This window comes from Cottoperca gobio, chromosome 6, assembly GCF_900634415.1.
Source record: "Cottoperca gobio chromosome 6, fCotGob3.1, whole genome shotgun sequence".
Classification (NCBI taxonomy): domain Eukaryota; kingdom Metazoa; phylum Chordata; class Actinopteri; order Perciformes; family Bovichtidae; genus Cottoperca; species Cottoperca gobio.
This window is the reverse complement of record NC_041360.1, coordinates 5,354,019-5,377,324: the sequence shown is the minus strand read 5'-3', so window position 1 is coordinate 5,377,324 and position 23,306 is coordinate 5,354,019. Positions and strand designations below refer to the sequence as shown.

Genomic DNA, 23,306 nt, shown 5'->3' with positions numbered 1-23,306 from the left:
GTGTAGATACAAGGAAAATAGGTACCCAGAGAACACAGAGAGACTAGTGATTCATAACAATTCAGGCCTGGAGGCTGAGGTCCAGTTTAGTTTCCAGCATGATAGCCAGGCCACCACATATCTGCTGGACCCCCCAACCATGACTCTCAAACCTGACCAGAAACAGGTATCATACAGATCGTTCAGATAATTTTCATTCAGATAACTGATAACGTGTGTGCAAAATAGCACAGGGAAATACCAGACTGATAATCTTTTGGTGTAATGGTGTAATAATAGCATTGTAAATATTCACTGTACTTCTAGGAGTTGACAGTGTGGGCCTACCCAACAAAACTGGGACAAATGAAGGACAGTGTTGTGTGCCATATCAAGGAAAATCCAGAGCTTGTCGTCATCAAACTCTCCTGCTGGGGAGTTCGGCCAGAGCTGGAGCTGGAAAACAAGCATTTGCACTTTAACAGGACATTGCTGCACAGGTACCAAAATATAGAATTCAGGGATTACAAATTCTGTTTTTGACAAGTAATTTCCACAAAGCAAATGTGAACTGCCTACAAAGAGGGAAGCATCATGATAAAGTCAACATACTGAACATTAATTACACAAAACAGTGATTATTTTCAATTTTTTGTATAAACTAAACTGTCTTTTTTCTTGGTCAACCTACCTTCTTCCATCCTTCTCTCTAGGCACGACATCCGCAGTGTGACGCTGTATAATAAGACAGCTCTGCCGGTATCTTGGAGACTGCAGGGTGTGGAGGAGTTGGGTGATGAGTTCAGTGTGCCACATGATCAGGGCATCATCTCACCAAACTCCTCTTTCCCCGTGAGCTTGCACTTCAAGGCCAAGAGGCCACTACACATTAAGAAGATCTTACGTCTGGAGGTAGAGTAAAACTATACAAGTACGCATACTGAAATGAATAATAGGCTTAATGTGAAATACAGTATGAACTAAACTCAATATACAATATGGAAGGGCTATTCCAATGTTAGTGTAGGATAGTCAAAAGCACCTCCAAATGACAATGATGATTGAAAAATATGTAAAATCAAGTCAGATGGAAGATATGAGTCAAACTGGGTGCTTCACATGTCAGTTTGTATGTATGTATGCTCTATGTGTTTTGTTTCAGGTATCCGATGTGGAGAAGATTCTAGGCGTCGTACACACAGAGAACATACAGGTTACAGCTGAAGCCTATGATATAGCTCTGGACATCACACCAGGTACAAACTGGTAGAGCTTACAAACATTTCATGTACATACATCATGTCAAACTTAATGTGGGCCTTCCTCTGACTTGGCTGGCTTTTAATTATGTTAAGGCACGTGTAATTCAGACTAAGCTTTTTATGTAGAACCTTCTTGCTGCCCTGATGTCACAATCATTAAAACGTTTAAACTATATACACTTGTTTCTGTGGCAGATGGCTGTCTAGACTTTGGAACCATCAAAGTCTTTGAGGAGGCTAAACTATCTCTCAGGATAAAAAACCAAGGAAAATATGAAATAGCCTACAAGTGAGTTGCTTCTTTTTGACTTAACAGTGTACTTGAGTATTAAAGTAACAGTTTGAGTTCCGTTCACTTGCATTCTTCTCTTTCCACTAGGTTTACATTTCACCAGACCAACCCAACCCAGCCAAACCTAGACTCCATTTTCACAGTGTCCCCCTGCAGTGGTACTCTAATGCCCCACGAGAAGCCCACAACAGTGCAAATCTACTGCAGAACCAATACAGAAGTCTTAATTAGAGAGCAACCTGTCCTGCCTTGCCAGGTCAGAGTCTTTATGATTACAGAGGTGGAGGTTCAACTATATATTGGAGTCTTAATGGAATAAAAAGGGATTTTGGAAAAGTTTTGATTGTGATATTTACTTCAAAAGAAGGATGCCCTCCACATTGTGTCCGGCTAAAGGAAACAGTTCAGAATGCACTCAAGCTAAGGTTTTCGTTTCTTCCTCTGCAGGTGATTGAACCTAACATTGGGAATGGAGGAGAAACCATAGCCATCGTAGCCATCAAGGTTTCAGTCAAGTCTGTCTTCTCCAGGTTAAGGCTTGATTCATACTCTTTTTTTGTGTCATATTTATTAGTAATTAAGAAACAATATTGCAATTAATTCCGATGTAGATTGTGTTATACCCTTCACAAAATTGTATTTTTTTTATTCTGTTGAATGATCATCCTTTCTTTTCTTGTGTGTGTTCCATTTCACTTTACAATTATACAACAGCGTATTAAGGCCATTGTAGATAAATAAAATAAAATACGAGATTAAAATGGTAAATAAACAAAACAATAACTCTGATATTCTCTGAGAAAGTGGTAAATGTACATGAATACATTCACAAGAAAAACAACTTTTAAAAAACTTCTGAGAATTAACCTTAGAGATTCTTTGAGCATGTCGTGCACCTTTTATACAGACTTTTAAGTTAAATGCATTCAAATGGCCCAGATCTTGTTGACAGGGAGAGCAAGCAACAAAATTGGCAAAGTTGGAGGCAGGATACCTCCAGTTTAAAAAAGAAGGTGTTAAAACGAAAGTTACGTATGTAACTACGGTTCTATGAATCCTGGATGACCGCCAGAGGCAGTGCTTAACACTGAATGTCTTCCATCTCGTGTATGCGCAGGTCGAATATTTATACCAACAAAGTCACGTGTGACCTCAGATGATCCGATCATGTATAAGATCTGCTCCTTTGTGTTGAAAGGAGCCAGTTGAAGTGGTTCTGGCATCTAGTAAGGATGCCACCTGGGCGCCTCCCTAGGGAGGTGTTCCAGGCACGTCCAGCTGGGAGGAGACCCCGGGGGAAGACCCAGGACTCGGTGGAGAGATTATATCTCCTCACTGGCCTGGGAACGCCTCAGGATCCCTCAGTCAGAGCAGGAGGATGTGGCCCGGAGAAGGGAAGATTGGGTTCCTTACTGGAGCTGCTGCCCCCGCAACCCGATCCCGGATAAGCGGTGGACGATGGATGGATGGATGTCATCGGCGAGATCAGTCCTACAGAATCTTCTCGTGAAATTACGAGATTCCGAGTGACTAAGAACTCTGGTGGACATCCAGGATTCATAGAACTGTAGTTACATACATAAATTTCATTCAGTGCTTAACACTGGATGACTTATAACAACAGGGTCGCGATGAATCCTGAGTACCTACCTCATAAATGTGGAGCAGAGGGACTCTCCAGAAGAACCACGCCTAATGGATAGCTACATTCACCCTGTAAAACCTGTAAAATGTGCTCGGTGATGCCCATGTGGCCGCAGCACATATGTCCTCCAATGGCACACCTATCAGGGTTGCACATGATGTGGAGACACTCCTAGTGGAGTGGCACTTTACTCTGGGTGGCAGAGAACGGTCATTCGCCCTGTATGCAGGGAAAATTACATCCGTGATCCAGTGGGACAGGCGCTGCTTTCCTAGGACCACAGTAACAGATAAAGAGTTGATCTGACTGTCGTATGTATGCAGTAGCCCCGATATAAGCTCCGAGGGCACAAGAGTCTTGACCTTTCCTCAAAGGCGTCCAAAACCAGGGGCAGGTCCCATGTAGGAGCCCTTGGGGCTCCCCACTGTGTTGTTGTCAACTTTAGTATGTTGCGAGGAAATTGTAGCCACATACACCCTGATGGTAGCAGGAGACTGGCCACCGTCAGGAAGGAACTGCATAAACTCAAGGATAGTAGACACAGAGCAATGTACTGTGTCCCTGTTTCGATCTGTACACCAGCCGGAAAACAGCTTCCACCTATTCTCGTACTGCTGAAAAATAGACAGTGCTCTAGCATTCAGAATAGTCATTTTGACAGGCTCTATGGACTTACTCAGCAGCGGTTCGGGCCCAGCAGCCAAACCCACAGCTGAAGGCGGCAGGGTTCGGGATGATAATTCCGATCCTTCCTGCCGGGGAGACGCCAGGGCGTCCCGCTGCAGAGTCTGTGCCTGTGGCTCTGTCGAAGCACTCTGACAATTGTTGGTAAGATCAAAGGAAGGGGTGGAAAGACGTAGAGAAGACTGTCTGGCCATGTGCGTGCCAGAGCGTTCTGACCCAGAGGGCTGGTCTTACCATAGGGGACAGTGGGCGCTAGGTGCACAGCTCGTAGTTCTAGCACATTGATGTGCTCTGTACAGTCTGGGGCAGATCACTGCCCCCGAGCCATCCTGTTCTTCCACACCACACCCCATCCATAGAGGCTGGCATCGGTGGTAACAGTCTCTCAGCGGGAAGGAACAGAACCCATGTACACGCCTTTTGCCAGATAAGCCCTCTCCCTCCATGGGGATAGAGCAAAGAGGCACTGATGTGACAACCTGACCCTCCTGTGGAGGCCGTTTAGCCATCTCTACAGGGGGCGCAGTCACAATAAGCCCAAGGGAAAGACAGCTGAGGCATCTGCCAGTTTGCCCAAGAGGCGGAGAAACAGAATATAGGGTAACGACCTGCCTCCTCGGAAGAGGGGCAGATGTTGAAGGATGTTGTCCTCGCGTTGCTGACGGACAGGCTTTCATAGTGACTGTGTCCAGAGCGACACCAATGTCAGGCTCTGATAGGGGTTCAAAAAACTCTACTCCAAGTTCACCTTGAGATCCAGCCGGGCCACATGAGAGAGAAGGAGAGCCCTGTCCTGGGTCGACTAAAACCAGGGATGTCGCTCAAATCAACCAGTCGTCTAGGTACGGCAGAATCTTTATGCCCTGAGACTGCAGGGACAAGGGGGCTGCCGCGACACACCTGATGGTCATTTTGACCCGGCTGAAGGCAGGGAGCCGGCGTCGGAACTGAAGCTTGTGGAAACCACCCATGGGTCTGAAGCTTGAGCTTCCCAGTAGCTGAGCTGCTGCTGGGAAAAAAGGCTCAGAGACCTCAATCCCTGCCCCTGGGGGGGCGACGGTTAGATCCCAACTCCCGCGAGCATAGGATGGTAGTGGGCCTACTGGAGTGAGCTGTTGGCTGGGGCCGGCCTCGGGAGGCAGATGTGGAACCTCTAGATGTCACGGTTATGTCATGGGATGTTACAGGAGAGGACCCAATTGCAGCAAAACAGACGATGTTATAACAAAAAACAAACCTTTTAATGAACAAAGCTGAATCAGAAAATACAAAGTAACAAATAAAACTGAAGAAACACAAACCGAACCAGAGGTAGACGCAGGGTAGACACGGGGAAGCACGGCAGGAAGCACGGCAGGAAACAGGCTGGTAACAGGCACATAATATGAAAGACGAATCGACAAGGCACACTGGGGCAGACAGAGATAGATACACAGACACCAAATGAGGGAACAAGATACGGCTGGGGGAGAAAGACAAAGACACAAGGCCAAGGTAAATAGACACAGGAGGAACACATTAACAATCACGAAGGGAGGGAAAACGCACAGACAGGAAGTACAGCTAGACATGACACAAGGGGGAGTGAACATTTCGAAATAAAACAGGAAACCAAAAACCAGATTTTGATACTAGTCCTGCCAGATGGGGAGGGGGGACGCATATCCCTACGAAGACTACATGCCTCTGACAAAGGTGACTACACCAGCCAAACCTGGCGGCGAGTTTGAACCAAAGTGGACATCAGGTGTCCAAGTTCTTATGACATTAGGGCAAATGCTTGTAGTTAAGCATCACTGAGGCTGATGGAGGAAGTGCCAAGAGAGCATGAGATGAGAGAGGGATTTGCCAATACGGCCGATACACGCCGCTGTATCATAAGCCCTAGAAAGTAGGTCATCAGTGAACCGACATTGGGGTCAAGGGCACCTGGCATTCTGCCTCAGAGCTTCATCAGGAGAAACTATGAGGGAAACGATGGTAGGCTCAACAGCTGGCATGTGGTCAAGACCAGATTTTGCCGCATCCTGCATGTCTGCCAGGGTTCAGTCGTCAGGTGGGAGATGAGAGGCATTCCCAGGCCAGTGAGGAGATATAATCACTCCACCGAGTCCTGGGGTCTCTTCCCAGCTGGACGTGCCTGGAACATCTCCTTAGGGAGGCGCCCAGGTGGCATCCTTACTAGATGTCCGAACCACCTCAACTGGCTCCTTTCAACGCAAAGGAGCAGCGGCTCTACTACGACTCTCTCTCAGATGGCTGAGCTTCTCACCCTATCTCTAAGGGAGACGCCAGCCACCCGTCTGAGAAAACCCATTTTGGCCGCTTGTACCCGTGATCTCGTTCTTTCGGTCATGACCCAATCTTCATGACCATAGGTGAGGGTAAGAACGAAGATCGACCGGTAGATCGAGAGCTTTGCCTTCTGGCTCAGCTCTCTTTTTCTCACAACGGTGCGGTAATTGCGTTTGCAATACCGCCCCCGCTGCTCCGATTCTCCGGCCAATCTCTCGCTCCATCGTCCCCTCACTCCCAAACAAGACCCTGAGGTACTTGAACTCCTTCACTTGGGATAAGGGCTCATTCATTATGACCATATAAAAAGCTTTTCTCGTAAATGTGTGACTTTAATCTTGAAAATTCTGAGTTGTTTTCTTGGGATATAACCCCTCTCTCCCAACTCTTTACCTACAATGACCCTTAATTCACCGTCGTACAGTTAGTAAATGTTTTGATTTACAGAGGTTATCAGAGTTTATCATCTACCATCTCATCACAATCTGCATGCATCATTATTTAGTTAATAGGAGTCAGTTCTTAGATTCAGCAAAGCACAAATAAAGTAAACTGCTGTGTGGTCTTTTAGGTACAAGATCACACCTGCATGTGATATCAACTTCGGTCCACTGGTCTATGGCTACAAGAAAAGCCAGAGCTTCACCATTGAGAACAATGGAGCCTTTGAAACCCGTTTCATCGTCTGCCGCGCGATTACGGACCCTGCCCCACCGGGGAAGCCAGGGTAGGACATCAGAACACACACACAAAGAGGACATTTCAAAGTAGCAGCTCAGTGCATATGTTCTGGACTTATTGTTGAGATACTGTACATGCTGGACCATGTCTGCTGCCATGAGTGACAAATCCAAAATTCAAATGTAATACATCTTACAAATTAAGTTAAATTGAATCATCATTGTGTTGCCAATCCCTGCAGATGTTTTATTGCCTTGACTGAAGAGAATGTGATGCTTATATGATGATGTCTGTGATGTGGAAGTAAAACAAATTTAAAAAAAGAAAAACTATGTAGACCAAAATTGCCAATTTATATCCCTTCAGGATTGTTTCAAGCAAGACCAGAGCCACTAGTGTGATGGTGCTGACTTTATAGTAAACAGTACCGGCAGGCACAAATGACTTGCAGTACTTACTGAAAAGGAAGGAGTAATACAAATGAATATGGCTTGTGTGGGCTGTCACTGGTGGGTTTAATGTTATTTTAAATATAAGAAAACATCTCTCTGGTACTCCTTGAAACGTCTCATTTCATACAGTATTAACATCTTTGACATGAAAAATGTATTAGGTTTTGCTTGTAGCAATTATGTTTCAAGTAGAGGTTGTAGTGCTAAGAATATTTTAATGTGCTGAAAAATACCATAAATTGCAATAAAATTTAACAATATGCATTGTGGACCTGAAGTATGGATTCCAACACTTAATAATCTGATCAGTTATAACTACCAAAAGGTCCAATGTTTGTTTGTATTTCATTGTCCACTTTGAACACTGTGAACTGTCAGAGGTAAACTTCTGCATGAAAGGGTGACAAGTTGAAGGTCTTAAAACTGTCATAGTCCTTCTCCAATATTAGTTTGGTTAAAGTTGTTCAAAACAAATTGGGATTTGTGTCCTTCTGTATTGTTCTCAGGGGTACAGGTAAGAAGATGCCTCTAGAGAGCCTTTCAGAGAGACCCACTGGTGCCAGTAGCAAAGTGAGACGTGAGTCCTTCCAGAAAGACATGAATATTACACAGGTGAGAGACTGCTAGTGGAGATGACAACAATCACAGTGGCTATGAATTTATGCAGGTTTTGCATGCCATCATGTTTGTTCTTTTACATGTTGGGTATTGTTCTCATTGTGGTAAATACAATGCATGCATAGCACAACAAGATATATTGTGCCACTGATTTAAATTAACATAAAGGGTCAGTTCATCCAAATGACAAAAAAGCATATTTTGTCAATTGCCATCTAGACTAGTCATGTATTTTTGAAACTAGTCAAATATAACAAACAACTAACATAACAAAACCATGATCAATTACAAAATGATTTATGATATTGTGTATTAATTGATCAAACACAATGTTAGCTTCTTTGCTGACCTTTACACATTTACTAAAGTAGAATTAAGCGGCAACCTAGGCAGAAGCGCCTTAAACCTGCATGCTTTCTAATGGCCAGCAGGGGGAGACTCAACTGGCTGCAAAAAGAAGTCGGATTGTATAGAAGGCTATGAGAAAATTACCTTACTTCTCACTTCATTTATTCCCTCAGGAAACATTTAAAAAGACTTTATGGTCTCCGTTGCTGGTTTCCAGTCTTCTCCAAAACAGCATGATGTTTATTTTGTATTTTAGGGTCCCATTTAGTTATGCTTTTTGAGGGGGGGGTGAGGAGAAGGAGAGAAGAAGGGTGTCGGTGGGGGGGCTGACGAATCATTTGTTTTTCCCCTTCTGCCTTATTGTATGACACAAGAAAATCTGACAGTTATCATAATGGAAGGATGAATCATTCCCATAATTGAATTTGCAAGTGGAACGGCTTCAGTGTGGATGTAAGACGACGGTACCGCCGGCCATTATGGGACAGAAGTGTTATTTTGCTCATTCTTCTCACAATTAAAAGTCATTGTTGACTAGAGCGCGCCCGCTGCAGACAGCTCGGCTGCTGTCCCTGAAGCAGCGCGGCCAGGCCGCTTCAGAACATTTGGTAACCCCCCCACACAATATGGGTGAGCTGGGAGATCAGTTTGGTGTGTGTGTGTGTAAGCAATGTCAGTGGGAGTAGAAAAATACCAAGGACCCTTGGTTCACCCCTTTTGGCTTTTTTGTAGGATTAAGTGTTCAGCGCGTTGTGTCTGCATCTAATATCAAAGCAGCAGCACATGTTCGTGGTCGCATTGACTCAGCATAACCTTTTTGATTGCCTAAAATTGCCTTATTGAGCATTTGGTTGTACATAGCTCCACCCTTTTCGTGCCAATTCTGGGAGCCAAAAAAATCAATATGGCGACGGCCAAGCTTCAAAACCGTAGTCCCCAAAGCAATGGCTGACATTGTCCACTTCTTATACAGTCTGTGAATAGATCAGGCGTTTTTTTCACAGCATTGTAATTTGTCAGAAACAGATGTAACTAATTATTTATTGAGTCATCCATGTTTTTGATTATGCTAGTTTTCACCCAGTATTATCATCTGTGCCTCTCTGATCTTCCCATCTCTCCAGAATCGCCTCACCATGGGGGTGTTCTCGGTGTCTCCCTGCACAGGGAGCTTGCAGCCAGGGTCTCAGCAGGTGGTGACAGTGGATTCTGTCGCTGAACAGCTGGGCAACTGGAACCAGGGTTTGCTCATTGACATCAGTGACCGTGACCCCTCAGACCATCCTGATGGCATTCCTTACAGACTGCTGGCTGAAGTCTGCATGCCAGGTGAGAGCTGTGTGATTAATAAACCTGACCAAAGTTGTGGCTTTCATGGGTTCTGGGTGCGCACGTCTGTGTGTGGGAGCGAAACAGAGCTGAGGAGGGAATGTACAAGGCAAGACAAAAACAAAAAACAAAAAACTTGAATTTTAGGGGTCGCAGGGTTCCGTTGGGGGAATATATGTATATATTTTTTTTAAGCCGTCAACCTTTTGGGCATCCCTGGTCTATATCAAGGACAAAAGTGGTTGATTATCTTCACCAAGTGCTATTCCTTTGTTTCGTACTATATCTGACTCTTTTTCCCTCTTTTGTTTCCTAGGTATAGCATTAGACATTGCTTCCACCTTTGAGGAACACCATCTGTGCCCCAGCAGCAGCCAGCTCTCCTCTGAGCAGTTTTGCAATGCTGAAGGCATTTACGTCCGTGATGAGAACAAGTTTATTTTCAACAAAGTCCTGGTCGGGCGGACTGCCCAGGCCCGCTTCAAACTGACCAACAACAGCAAGGTGCCCTGTGTGCTCAACTTGGCCATCAAATCTGTGGGCGCTAAGGTATGTAAAGCTCTGTGGGTAGATACATGGATAAATGCGTATAGTAGTATTACTGATTCTGGTAGATGGTCATGAGTATGTCAAACAAATAGTGTGTATCTCTACAGACGTCCCGCAGCGCGGAGGTTTTTGATTTGTCTGCTACAACACTGAGCATCCCAGACCAGTCACACTTGTTTGCTGTAGTCAACTTCACACCCCAGACGATGCAGCTCTACAGTGCTGTGTTTGAGGCCACAGTGGACGTAACCAGCAGGTACATGGGTTCATGCTGCTTCTCTATATTTTATTTCTACTACTATTGTGTGTAGTTAGAGAATAGTATCACCTCTTACTTTTGCCTTGCTGACCACCTGTTCAATTATCATTCAGATCCAGAATGACACCCACATTCAAGAGCAAGTCGCTGGAGTTTGACCTTATGGGAGAGGGCAATCTGCCCAGTATGTGTGTGGTGCGTCCAGCTCTGAGGACCAGCAGAGGAAGCCCAATACTGCAGTTCACACGAGTATCTGTAGGGCGTAGATGTACCCGGCCCCTGGTACTGCTAAATGATGGAAATGTTCCAGCTCAGGTGGGAGGGGAGATAATTATTGTGTCCTTTTATTTTATTATTGATTTAACTCATTTCTATTGTCAACATTACATTTGTACTTGCTTTACCTGTATTTACAGCACATAATACAGTAGAAGTGGTACCCTTAGATAAGGGGGGATATTGTCAATAACGTTGCTTTGTGGCTCTGTTTGCTGTGTAGGTCCAGATTGACATGCTGGATAAACACAAAGTCTTCACCCTCAAAGCTGGTCCTGGCAATACTTGCAGCTCCGTCCACTCCACACAGATTGAGGGCACAACTGACTCAGGTACAACCTTAGCCTGTAAAACTTCTCTTCACAACCAAACTCTTCACAATTGTACTCAACAATTTGCACAATGGAAATGTATGTTAGATACACAAATCTGAAGGTGCTTTTGAGATAAGGTGGCAATATACTGTTCATTTTGGTGCGCTTATGCCTTTGCTTATTGCTCAGTTCCCAAGGCCATACAAACCTTAACAGACTGATGTCAACTGTAATTGCAACCAAATTAAATTAAATGTTCATCTTTCACTAGTAGTGCACTAAAATATGCTTAGAACCTAAAGTATATCTGGTGTAGCTGTGTCCTTATCTTGTCCACGGGTATAGGTCGTTGCTTGGATTGACTTAAAAGAGTTGCAGTCCTATAACATTGATGGGCAGTTACAGCAGACATTCAGCAGAACCAGAGATATCATCTTTTTTTATTGCACAAATTCTTCTTCCTTGTAAATGGTTATCAATTGCACTGAAGGGAGCTGCAGTGTGCAGATCTTTATTTATGTTTTCATGGTACCAAAATCAAAAGTTGCAGAATTGTGCATTGCATTGACAAGGGTTTGTGTCATTTGTCACATTTTAATTGTAAATGATTAATAACCCACCCTAGCACTGCAGCAGATGTACGAAACATCCAGAAACAGTCACATTAAAACATTGAAGTTTGCATTTTTATTTAACAGTAGCATTTGAAAAAACTGAAAAACATTTAGTGTTCTAATATCACTGAAAATATACTGTGATCATGTGTTTTTTTTAACTCAATAGTTTTCTGAGCTCAACATAGGCTTCTCTTATGTCTCTATGCTGGAGACAGTTGTCGCCATATTTCTTGTTAGTAACACTTTTCCTTTTTCCACAGAGCATCAGTTGGTGCATAGAGCCACCCTGAGGCTGAATGTTAGCGAGCAGGTGGAGTTTGAAGTTGGCTTCCGCTCTGACAAGTCCCTGATTGTCAAGGCCAAGATCTCACTGCAGGTGGAGGACAACCAGTACAGCAATACCATAATACAAGTGACGGGAGAAGCATACCAGGAAATTGTCTCTCTTGACAACATCAGCAGGTCATCGCAGGAAAAAGATCAGGAAGAGAATGAGGGAGGTATGAGAAGAAAGGAGAGCGGGAGGCTAAAATCATGTGAAAAAGGTGGGGTGTAACATAGGGTAATTTATCAGCCAGAGCAGCAGTCGCTCCCTGATTGAGCACAGAGAAATGCTGTAAGTGTCGGGATTTATTAACACGGAAGCTTGTTTTGTATCCTGAATTTTTTTTACAAAGCCCATTTCTCTCACAGGTAATTATGATGTGCTGAGTTTCGGTGACTGCCATGTAGATTGGCCCTACCAAGAGAGCTTCACCATGAGCAACTACAGCAGCAGCCAGGCTGTGAGGTTTGTCTGGCCTCCTGCCGAATCCCACGTCTGCTTTTCACCACAGGTAAAGCATTGAAGGAAGGAATGCAGGTGTGGCTGTAAAACAGGGGTGTGTTTTAATGAAGGGTGCTTTTGTTATTTGCTTAGGATAGTACTTGGCTGCATGTGATTCCTCTGAATCAACTTTTTCTTGCAGGTGGGACACCTTCATGCTGGTTGTTCAAAGGAAGTGATGCTCACCTTTTGCTCCAATCAGCCAGTGACTCTGACCAGCCAGCCAATGATATGCAAGATTAGTCAGGTTGAGTTCCAGCAGCCACTAAAGCAGGTGCCTGACTGGGATGACCGAAAGAGGACGGTGCAGTGGCTGAGTTCTTCCAAGCAGGCTTCAAGAGCACCACAGCAGCCTGTGAATAATAAGGTAAACATGTTGATGCTAAAGAGAGAGTTACAAGTTGACAATTATAGTTGAGTAAACATGTATATGTTTGCATGCAGGTGATAAAGACAGATCCTGAGCCCTGCTGCTCTGTGGTTGAGGGCTCCCAGTGGGAGCTCGAATTGCGTATCAGCGCAGTTTGTGACTATGTGAAGTTCAGCTGCAACACCGACCCCATCCACTTCAAAGACACTATGCTTTACCAAACCAGGCTCCAGCAGTAAGTCAGGATCTGGGTAAATGCAGTACGCTGTTATGGGTACATCCAGGGGAGACCCAGGCACAGAACACCAGACTCTGGAAACTGAGTTTGTTTAAATAGTTTATTTAATATGATACTCCACACTAGACAAGACGGTGAGAGGAAATGGCAGGCGGGCAGGCAGGCAGGCAGACGGGCAGACGGGCAGACGGGCAGACGGGTAGACAGATAGGCAAACAGAGGAGTCAAGGTGAGTAGTGATCCTGGGAAGAGCAAGAAAAACACGTTACCAAAGAACACAAAGTAAACTCAATAATATACTGAGCGGCCGAGATCTAAGATACCAGGGTAGTTGAAACAACAATCTGGCTGGAAGACCGGGGTAGATAAACTGTGCTGGGATGAGATGATTGTAGACAGGTGAGCAGATTGGAGTTGAGTGAGCACACACACACACACACACACACACACACACACACACACACACACACACACACACACACACACACACACACACACACACACGCACACACAGGGAAACACTAGGGATACGGATGAGACCGTGATATGCGCTGTTTAATTACAGGGGTCAGATACTAAAGATGATAATCAAAATGAAGCTATGGGCTCACACTAGAACTCATGTTGCATGTCATCCCATTACATATCTATCTGACACACTACCACAGTGATCACAATTAGGGCTAACTTGATTCATCTGCAGATTATTTTCAAGATTAATCGTTTGGTCCATAAAATGTCAGGAAATAGTGAAAGGTTTTCTCAAAGTCCAAGGTTATGTCTCTAAATGATCGTGTTTTGTCAGTCCAAAACCCAAAGATATTCACTCTCAGAGGCTGAAAACATAATTTCTTGCCATTTTGTACATGGAAAAGTACTATTATATAGCTATTAATTGCTGATCAAAATAGTTGGTTATCGACTAATCGCTTGTCGACTAATCGTTTGTCGACTAATCGTTTGTCGACTAATCGTTGCGGGTTTAGCCTCAATAGTGTTAAGTAAATCACAATAAGACAAAAATATAATTTAAAAAATGTTGGTGTGTGTCTGTGCAGACTGCAGATTATGAATCATGGCTCTGTCAAACTGGAGTTCTCCTGGCAAGTCCTCATGGATCCAAGGAACAACAATGTAAACCATGACCAAGGAGGTACTACAGTAATATTATTGTATATCATCAGGTCACCACTTGGACTTGTCACCATTATATTTCACTGTTGAATTTAATGTACATATTTAAATTTGAATGTTTCCCAAAATGGAGGCTGGGACTGTGTGTACTGTAAATATTAACATTTATTGATGTGTTATCTATAACAGATGGGACTCTTAGCTCTCAACCAGGCAGCAGGTCAGCAGGAGTGTTAAGTGGAGCCCGTCCTGCCAGCGCTCTGACCAGTGTGATGTCTCTCCTGATGGGGAATCCTGAGCTTCCGCCCATCAGCATTGAGCCCAGCATCGGGGCCATAGAGCCCGGTGCCATTCAGATTTTCAGCATTCGCTTTTCACCTTTGGAGGTGGCCCAGTTTCAGGGCAGGCTGTTCAGCAGGTATAGTAAATTCTTTTTTAAATTGAGGTTTTAAAGAACCAAGAATAGAGACATTTTATAACAGTGAAGAAGTGAATATTCTATGAAAGAGCTCCTCAACCTCCGCTATACTAATCATTGCCACCGTTAAAAGGGATGAGGGGGATCTGATTTATTTGTCCTTGATTGGAGCCCAGCCTTCCAAACTGTGCCATGCTGCACCAGATACAAAATAAGTTGGCGACACCTTGAGGCCTGAGCCCTGTTTGTCATAGTAAATGACATGTGTTTGTAGTTTTCTTTCCCTCTTTGATACACTCCCTGGAAGTTTGGAACGACAGGATGTAAGGAAGTAAATGTCTTCTTTCCTTTCAGTATCCCCAACGTGCAGGATGGGGATCAGGCTCCCTGTATCTCCGTGTGTGGCCGCAGCCTGTTGCCCCACTGCCACTTTGACCTTCAGGACTCAGACTATATCAGTGGGAACGTCCGTAGCCCTGAATTCAGGGGCCCTCTGGACCCTAACATCAGGGTTATAGAGTTCAACTCTGTCGGCTTCTCTGCTCCATCAACGAGGTAACAGAGAGAGAGAGATGAGAGCTTTTTATTTCCATCACTGTAAGCCCAAACACTTTGTTTATACCTGTGTCTTCTCTTTACACCACAGATGTTTTAGTGTGGTGAACCCAACCAGTAAGCCCTACTCATTCAAGTGGAGGTGTGAAGACAAAGTTAGCAGCCCATTCTGCTGCCTCACCCCATGTGGAACCATCTCGCCTGGGAAGAAGGTGGAAGTAAGGATGGAAACACACACAGTGAAATAGTCTTTATCTCTATATGGGCTGGTGTAAGATAGCACCACCCCATACAACATTTGTCTTCCCGTTTCCTTCAACTTCCATCAAATGTACCTCCTCCCATCCTTCATCTCATTACACATCAGTCATTCTCCAATCTCTGTCTATGTGTGTGTGTGTGTGTGTGTGTGTGTGTGTGTGTGTGTGTGTGTGTGTGTGTGTGTGTGTGTGTGTGTGTGTGTGTGTGTGTGCAGGTGTGTTTTGAATATGTAGCTGAGCAGCTGGATGCGGTGGAGTCATTCTGGAGTTTTGTGATAGAGTCTCTGTCGCTGTCTGTCCCCTTCCTGTGTGTGGGCACCGCTGAAGAGCCACTTGTCTATCTCGACAGACCTCACCTTGACTTTGGAGAACTGCTTGCAGGTATGTAACACACGTAGACGGATGCTCATATATGCATTTACACAATGACATCATACACTTGGTTCGGCTTAAGAAAAGGTTATGGCCATGGCTAACTAACATGTAATAATAAGTCATGTGTTTGTGTGTGTGCACACAGGTCACAAAGTGGAACAGACAGTGTACCTGGTGAATGGAGAGGAGGAGCTCTTCCACTTCTCTGTCCTGCAGTCATCTCTTCTCTGTGATGACCAGCAGTCCAGACTCATTTTGCAGCCCATGACTGGCAAAGTGGCACCCAAAGACAGGTTAATGACACAATAACATGCACGAAATACAACTAAATGTAATGCCCTTTATACAAAAATGCTATAAATGAATTTTGAGGTGTCGGTAGTCATTAATTCTGAAAACACAATCACTGACTTGTGTACGTGTATTGTGCATCTGGCATGAGTTGATTTAAGTGGCAAATATTAAAGCTTTGTGAGGAGGTCACATGTTGCTTCAATACTAATTCAATTTGTAATTAAAGCAGTGTGTCGGTTAATTGATGTGAAGTCTTTGGTGCAGGTTGCCACTGTTAGTGTCCTTCACGCCTTGCCGGGAGGGCTATGTGAGCTTCAGATTGGTTCTGAGGGTGAAGAGGAAGTCAGAGCCAATCACACTCACAGTTAAGGCCGATTGTTTCAGCATGAGCACTTCTGTTCAAGTTGAGCAGCCAGAAGGAGGTCTCAGAGAGATCATCCCTAACCACAAAGACACTCTGGACTTTGGAAAGGTCAGCCCACTTTCACGTCACAGACAAAAATAGTCAGATGCACATTCACATGCCTTTATGTGTGAAGTTGAAACATGACACTCAACTTCCTGTATATACACTGTTTTGTAGGTGGGGATTTCAGAGCAATCCACCTTTAATTTCCTGGTGTCCAATCTGGCAAGATTCAGCCTGGAAGTGAACTTTGACCTCAAAGGTCCCAGTGAGCTGCTGCAACACTTACAAGCAAAGCCACAAAATGATACTGTTGAGGTTGGAAAGCAGCTGCAATCTTCACTCTCCTTTTGTCCACGGGGCCTTTGTAACCTCCGGGACGTCAGACTGAGTATCAAGGTGAAACCTCCTATCAATTTTTTACCAGGGTTTTTACAGAGTTAGCATTCTCATTCTGCACTGAAAAGAAGGCAAATACTTGTTTAGCCATAAATAATCTTTAAACACTGATAAAGACTTAATCAATGCTATGTTTCCACGTTCTGTTAAGTGTGGTGAAAACGCCTTAGTGAGTCGACACTGAAGTGATGTTGTAAAAGTAATAATCTATTCAAATGTACAAACTAAATCTACTTGTACTGTATTTTCTCTTTATTATTCTTAGAGACTAAGATTGCTGAAAAATTATCATTTTTATTAAATAATGTATTCTACTAGACTTTGACTGTATTGTTAATAAAACATGTCAACAACTTAACATATATATAAACACTTTTTTCCTGATAGTCTTTTCATGTCACGCCATAAGATTGTTTAATTTGTTGGAACCTGTGTCTGAACTTTATGTTCTTTCTTGATTTGTTCTTCCTGGATGTACTCCACTCCTCCCTCCTGTATTTCTCTCTATTGTTTCATCTCGTCAGGTAAAGCACGGGCCAACATTTACATTTGCCATTGAAGGCAGGGCTGTAGCACAGAGCCTTGAGTTCTCCTTCACCAAGTACAACTTTGGCAAGTGCTTCATGTACAGTCCGGGCATGGTGCCTGCCTCCCAGATTCTAGTTATCAGCAACAAAGGCGAAAGGGGCATCAGGTAGTTGTGTGTGTCTGTTTTTTATCCATGTGTCAGGTAAAGGTGTTTACTGCATGAAATATGTTTTTTATATGTGATTTAAAAAGCTTCTGTGCATTACCTCTATCTCCTCAGTGTCCAGTGCCACTTCAGAAACACCTCTTACCTAGAGATGGACTTCCAAACAGTTGTTTTGTCCCCTGGTGCTGTGATGGAGACACCAATCAACTTCTATCCGCGTGAGGCATGCCGTTACCATGAAAAACTCACCTTCATCTTAAACAGCTGTGTCACCAAACATGTGAACATACTGGGGCAAGGCATTGAGATAAAGGTGAGAAAGAATGTGTGAATCTAATACCAAAATGACCAGGTTAAAGCGAGGCTATGTAAATGTCTGCATCCTGACGAATGGAAAAAATAAATAATAATAATTCTGTTCTTAGAGAGGTAGCACTCACATTGGTTTGGCTTATTTGTAGCTAATGGTTGAATTCATATTCTATTGTTTCTGTATGTTGCACTTTTCTTTGACTTATTTGAAGCTATTGTTCTGCACTTAAAGGATTGTACCCGTTTGAAGATAATATACTTGCAAGATTCTTGTATCCTCATGATTGTTTGCACTTTTTGTAAGTCGCTTTGGACAAAAGTGTCAGCTAAATGAACTGTAATGTAATGAAATGTAATTAACAGCAAAGGTCTACTGACTGAGGGACTAGCAACATGTAAGGGTCTTGCCTTGGCAGGTTCAAGCCATGGCAGCAGGCAATTAGTGAGTTACCCAACATGTGATCCACATCATCTCCACACAAAATACAGTCTGATGGCTGCTAGAATGTAACTTAGTTCTGTTGAAAACAAGCTTACTTAAAATAGGTGGACAAAAAAGCAATGGTAATCCACTGAGACTTGATCAAATGTTCCTCTATATGTATCATTCTGTCCTAGCTGGAGGTGGAGAACCCCAGGCAGAGGAAAGTGGAACTGGGATCTCTGATGTCGGGTCAGAAGGTGAAAAAAGAAGTGGTTCTGGTCAACCGCAGCCCTTTAGACATTTCATTCACTCTGCTGCTTAACACAAACACACCACTGGACCCAAGGGTATGGAACACACACACACACACACACACACACACACACACACACACACACACACACACACACACACACACACACACACACACAAAGATAAAGATGGTTTATACAAGAAACACTTAATATCCTCCTCTCCTCTCCTCTCCTCTCCTCCTATCCTCCTCTCTCCTCTCCTCTCTCTCCTCTCCTGTCCTCTTCTCCAGGATCTGTCATTTAGTCCAGCAGGTGAGCTGAACCTGAAAGCCAGTGTTGGTTCATGTAATGTTGGGATCCAGTTCTCACCCCGTCAGTGCATTCCTCCCTTCTCTGCTGAGCTGCAGGCGGAGTTTGCAGGCCTGTTACACCCCCTGCTGACCATCCAAGGCTGCTGCCAGGTAGGCTGTAAAGTAAATATCCTGTTATTTTATAAGGCTGGTGCAAGTGATGCAGATACTTGATGGATGTGCTAGCTTGTGCTTACTGTAAGTTTATTGGTGTGGCTTTCCATTTTGCAAAATTAAACATGACCAGTATTATGGTGAAACGTACACCAAATCAAGATTTCCATATCCTTAGAACATTTTAAAAGGAAATTGTAATCATATTCAGGAAGTTTTCTTGACGTGTAGAGGGTAAAATAAGTATTGAACACGTCACTATTTTTCTCAGTAAATGTGTTTCTAAAGGGGCTATTGACATGACATTTTCACCAGATGTTGGTTACAACCCATGCAATCCACACATGCAAAGAAACCAAAACAAATAAGTTCAGAAATTAAGTTATGTGTAATAAAAACGGAATGACATAGGGGAAAAGTATTGAACACATGAAGAAAGGGAGGTGCAAAAAGGCATAGAAAGCCAAGAAACTCGATGAAATCTATCAGTAATTAGAAAGCAATCCTGCCGCTTGTCAGTGCAAGTTAATATCAGCTGGTTCAGTCCCAACTGATGGCCTATAAAAAGGTCTCTCATTACTAAGGTGTCACACAAGAAACATATCATGATGGGTAAAAGCAAAGAGCTCTCTCAAGACCTTCACAACCTTATTGTTGCACAACATACCGATGCATTGGTTACAGAAGGATTTCTAAACTTCTGAATGTTCCAGTGAGCACTGGCCATAACCTGGAAGTAGAAAGAACATAATTTCACCATGAACCAGCCACGACCAGGTGCTCCTCGCAAGATTTCCAACAGAGGAGTGAAAAGAATGATCAGAAGAGTCCAAGAGCCAAGGAGCACTTGTGGAGAGCTTCAGAAAGACCTGTCACTGTCATGACTGTGTCATTCCATTTTATTACACATAACTTCATTTCTGAACTTATTTGTTTTGGTTTCTTTGCATGTGTGGATTGCATGGGTTGTTACCGACATCTACAACATCTACATCTACAACATGTCATGTCCATAGCCCCTTTAGAAATATATTTACTGAGAAGAATGGTGGCGTGTTCAATACTTATTTTACCCGCTGTGTATATATATTTCCTCTTCTTCTTTTTACCTGTATTTCTTGGTTTTTATTGGATTGTTGTCTACTGATTGGGTAGTTATTTTTCTATATTTGTTACTTTTTAGAAGATATTTTAAGGTTTGTTGTATTAACTCTATACTGTAATTTTGAAAGATTCATGCTAACCACTAGATGTGATTTTAACTGTCAGGCTGTGGAGGTCCAGCTGGACCAGGACCACCTAGCCTTTGGAGCTGTTGTGCAGCGCTGCCAAGCCAGGAAGAGGATTCTTATGATGAACACTGGGGACATTGGTGCCAGGTCAGTTTGGTATTATACAAAATTACTTTACAATAAGGCATACAAATAGACATAAAACATGAAAACAGGGATAGAATTCCAGAATTAATGGAGAATAAGATGGAAAATAAACACACTAAATAAACTAAACAATTAAAATGAAGTTAATAATAATAAGATCACTACCCATATTTGCAGAATGCACATAAATAAACACTGCAGCAGCTTCTAAAGGTCTTTATTCTCTTCCACTTTGTGCTTATCTTTCTTTTCTACATCCGTGGAGATTTCAAATGTTAAGACGAAAACTCCGAAAGTATTTTGCCTCGAGTGCTTTCTCCACAAATCAGTACCCAGCTCTCTGAGGCTATAAATAAATACAACAGAAGTTACTTTCCCCAACGGACACAGACTCACCACCGGTCTTGAATACAACCAAATAAGCATTTATTGGACAATATATGATCGGATTTTAATTTCAGTAAGATAAAAGCCTCATACAGATATATTGCAGTATCCATACTCACCCATGCACTCAGAAACACACTAATGAAGCTAGAGTTGTAGAGTTTCTCCTGTTTATTAGAGTCTGTTGTGTAATTAAACAAAGATTGAGAAAGACTGACTATATCAGAACTCTTTAACTTGAGTGCTATGAGAGCATCAATTTTATAGTATTTTACTTTTGGGACTCTTTACTTATTGGATTTACGTCCTGTTGTTTGTTTTTTCTTCATCTATTTTGTTACCAGGTTCCAGTGGAAAACAGAGAATTTTCCTCCAGAGTTGTCCATCACACCAGCTAAAGGCTACATCTGTCCATGCATGGAGCTTCCTTTTGAAGTGATTTTTGCTCCTGTGGAAATGATTAATGACACAAGACATGAGACCCTGTCTTGCTTTGTGGAGGGCTCCTCCTCACCCGTGACCTTCACTGTAACAGGCTCCTGCATCGGAGCCTCCATTAGCAAAGAGGTTTGATTGATGCACTTTTATACACAATGTTGAGTCGTGAAGTAAATAAATCTACAGTATACATTCGATCATGGCATTTGCTCATTTAGGGGAAATTACACATCACACTTATTATATTTACTGTATGAGTTATATCCCAATGGTTCGACTTTAAGTGTCATTATCATTATAAAGTAATATCTTTGACACTATAGCAACAGCAAGAGTATATTCTTTTCTTTGACTGTTGGTAAAAAAGAAACGATGGCTGGTATTACAGGGTGACGTAGCAATTACAGAGCATATACATCCAGTTTACTATATTTCCTTAAAATAGACACTACCATCACCACGGATGTTCCAACTTACCCAATCCTGAACTACAATCTTCCATAAGAGGATCCATATAGTAGCACGTTATTACTATTATGTTCTGTATCTTTGCAGTGTTTACATAACGAGGCTTCTATAATAGGCTTGCTGCCTTTATGTACAGACATACGGACAGCGCAATGTAACTAAAAGGTTTTACCGTATTTGTATTGTCTTGTATTGTATTTAGTATTTTGGATAAAGATTTTTAGGGTTCTTCAGTGGGTATAAAATCTAAAAACATGTCAACAGTAAAGCTTCTCATTGTAGGGATTGTTAAAGGCCAGCATCAGATAATATGAGACATTGATTTGCCTTCTTTTTTGGAACAGGCTGAGAGTGTTGACAGACCTAAAGATCACTGAACATTTGGAAAGACTTTCAGGCGGTTTCAATAAACTGAGCCTGTAAAACCTGAGAAAAGGCTTTAGAAAATGTTTATGTATATGTTCTACTGTATTTAGAATAATGTGATTAATACTGTACTTCTTTTTGCTCACGCTTTCAGTGTCAGGTATTACCTATAATGTAACTGCCTATTGCATAATTCTTACCTCCTTCCGACTGCGTGTCTCCAGGTGCTGAATTTTGTTTGCCCAGTACGTGGCTCTCACACCCAGACCCTGCATGTGTTCAACCCCACAAACCAGCATTGCAGCATCAGACCTGTCATAGAGGGCGAACAGTGGAGCGCTGCGCCCTTGCTGATCCTTACACCCTTCCAAAACAAGACATACGAGACCATCTACCGACCACTGTCCATGACTGCTGATGGAAAGAAACACCTGGTAACATTTAAACACAGTCACTTATTCATGTGTAGCCTCTTTTGTGCATATTCAGTGCAGTGCATTGTATATAACAAAACAGAACAGTGATAAACAATGAAGTGTGAAATTCACTTGTCATATCTCCTTATTTCCTCAGGGATCCGTCTTTCTCTCCTTCCCTGATGGGACAGGCATGCTGTACTCCCTGCAAGGAACTGCTGAACCTCCCAAGGCAGAGGACACCATTGTGAACGAGCTGCCTGCCAAGACTCATCACACAGAGTTGCTCCCTGTGCACAACTGGCTCTCCAAGCAACAGCGGTAAAGCACACGCACACCTTTAAGTGACCACATTATTAAGACATATATACAGTTTCCTCCAGAATTATTGGCACCACTTTAGTAAAAATTAGCAAAACAGGCTGTAAAATAATGTCTTTGCTGTTTATCGTCTTGGTCTTTCACTCAAAATATTCACACAAATCTTACCTTTTCACTGAAGTAAAATTATGAAAAGAAAAAAAAGGTTGACCTTAAATAAATATTTTTCTCCCAAACATCTGTGCCACAATTATTGGCACCCCTAGAAAATCCTATGATTAAAATCTAACTGAAGTATATTTTCAGTCATATCTTACATCTTTAGGTTCACTTGTTTGATTAGGAACTATTAAGAGGTCAACCATGACTTCCTGTTTCCCTGGGGTATTAATATGAGGTGACGCAGGCCAACATTCTCTTTGTTATTCATCACTATGGGAAAGACTCGAAAACACAGTGATGATCTGCGACGAAAAGTTGTTGAGCTGCACAAATTAGGAAATGGATA

At 42.9% G+C, this 23,306-nt stretch overlaps 1 protein-coding gene across 1 annotated transcript in view; it reads left to right on the top strand.

Moving 5' to 3' along the window:
• The window catches only part of hydin (HYDIN axonemal central pair apparatus protein), a 102,169-nt gene that overhangs the window by 72,461 nt on the left and 6,402 nt on the right, over window positions 1-23,306 (top strand). Inside the window, exons 56-89 of the mRNA XM_029433246.1 lie at window positions 7-166; window positions 307-479; window positions 693-891; window positions 1,142-1,235; window positions 1,437-1,530; window positions 1,621-1,789; window positions 1,981-2,063; window positions 6,729-6,884; window positions 7,797-7,902; window positions 9,381-9,585; window positions 9,902-10,134; window positions 10,242-10,390; window positions 10,507-10,708; window positions 10,893-11,001; window positions 11,861-12,100; window positions 12,294-12,436; window positions 12,569-12,793; window positions 12,871-13,031; window positions 14,093-14,187; window positions 14,358-14,586; window positions 14,941-15,141; window positions 15,233-15,359; window positions 15,617-15,782; window positions 15,922-16,069; window positions 16,335-16,542; window positions 16,654-16,875; window positions 17,400-17,569; window positions 17,684-17,882; window positions 18,500-18,652; window positions 18,850-19,020; window positions 20,293-20,402; window positions 21,134-21,356; window positions 22,286-22,495; window positions 22,635-22,798. Of these exons, the coding sequence (XP_029289106.1) occupies window positions 7-166; window positions 307-479; window positions 693-891; window positions 1,142-1,235; window positions 1,437-1,530; window positions 1,621-1,789; window positions 1,981-2,063; window positions 6,729-6,884; window positions 7,797-7,902; window positions 9,381-9,585; window positions 9,902-10,134; window positions 10,242-10,390; window positions 10,507-10,708; window positions 10,893-11,001; window positions 11,861-12,100; window positions 12,294-12,436; window positions 12,569-12,793; window positions 12,871-13,031; window positions 14,093-14,187; window positions 14,358-14,586; window positions 14,941-15,141; window positions 15,233-15,359; window positions 15,617-15,782; window positions 15,922-16,069; window positions 16,335-16,542; window positions 16,654-16,875; window positions 17,400-17,569; window positions 17,684-17,882; window positions 18,500-18,652; window positions 18,850-19,020; window positions 20,293-20,402; window positions 21,134-21,356; window positions 22,286-22,495; window positions 22,635-22,798 (5,697 nt within the window). The remainder of the gene's footprint in view (window positions 1-6; window positions 167-306; window positions 480-692; window positions 892-1,141; window positions 1,236-1,436; window positions 1,531-1,620; window positions 1,790-1,980; window positions 2,064-6,728; window positions 6,885-7,796; window positions 7,903-9,380; window positions 9,586-9,901; window positions 10,135-10,241; window positions 10,391-10,506; window positions 10,709-10,892; window positions 11,002-11,860; window positions 12,101-12,293; window positions 12,437-12,568; window positions 12,794-12,870; window positions 13,032-14,092; window positions 14,188-14,357; window positions 14,587-14,940; window positions 15,142-15,232; window positions 15,360-15,616; window positions 15,783-15,921; window positions 16,070-16,334; window positions 16,543-16,653; window positions 16,876-17,399; window positions 17,570-17,683; window positions 17,883-18,499; window positions 18,653-18,849; window positions 19,021-20,292; window positions 20,403-21,133; window positions 21,357-22,285; window positions 22,496-22,634; window positions 22,799-23,306) is intronic.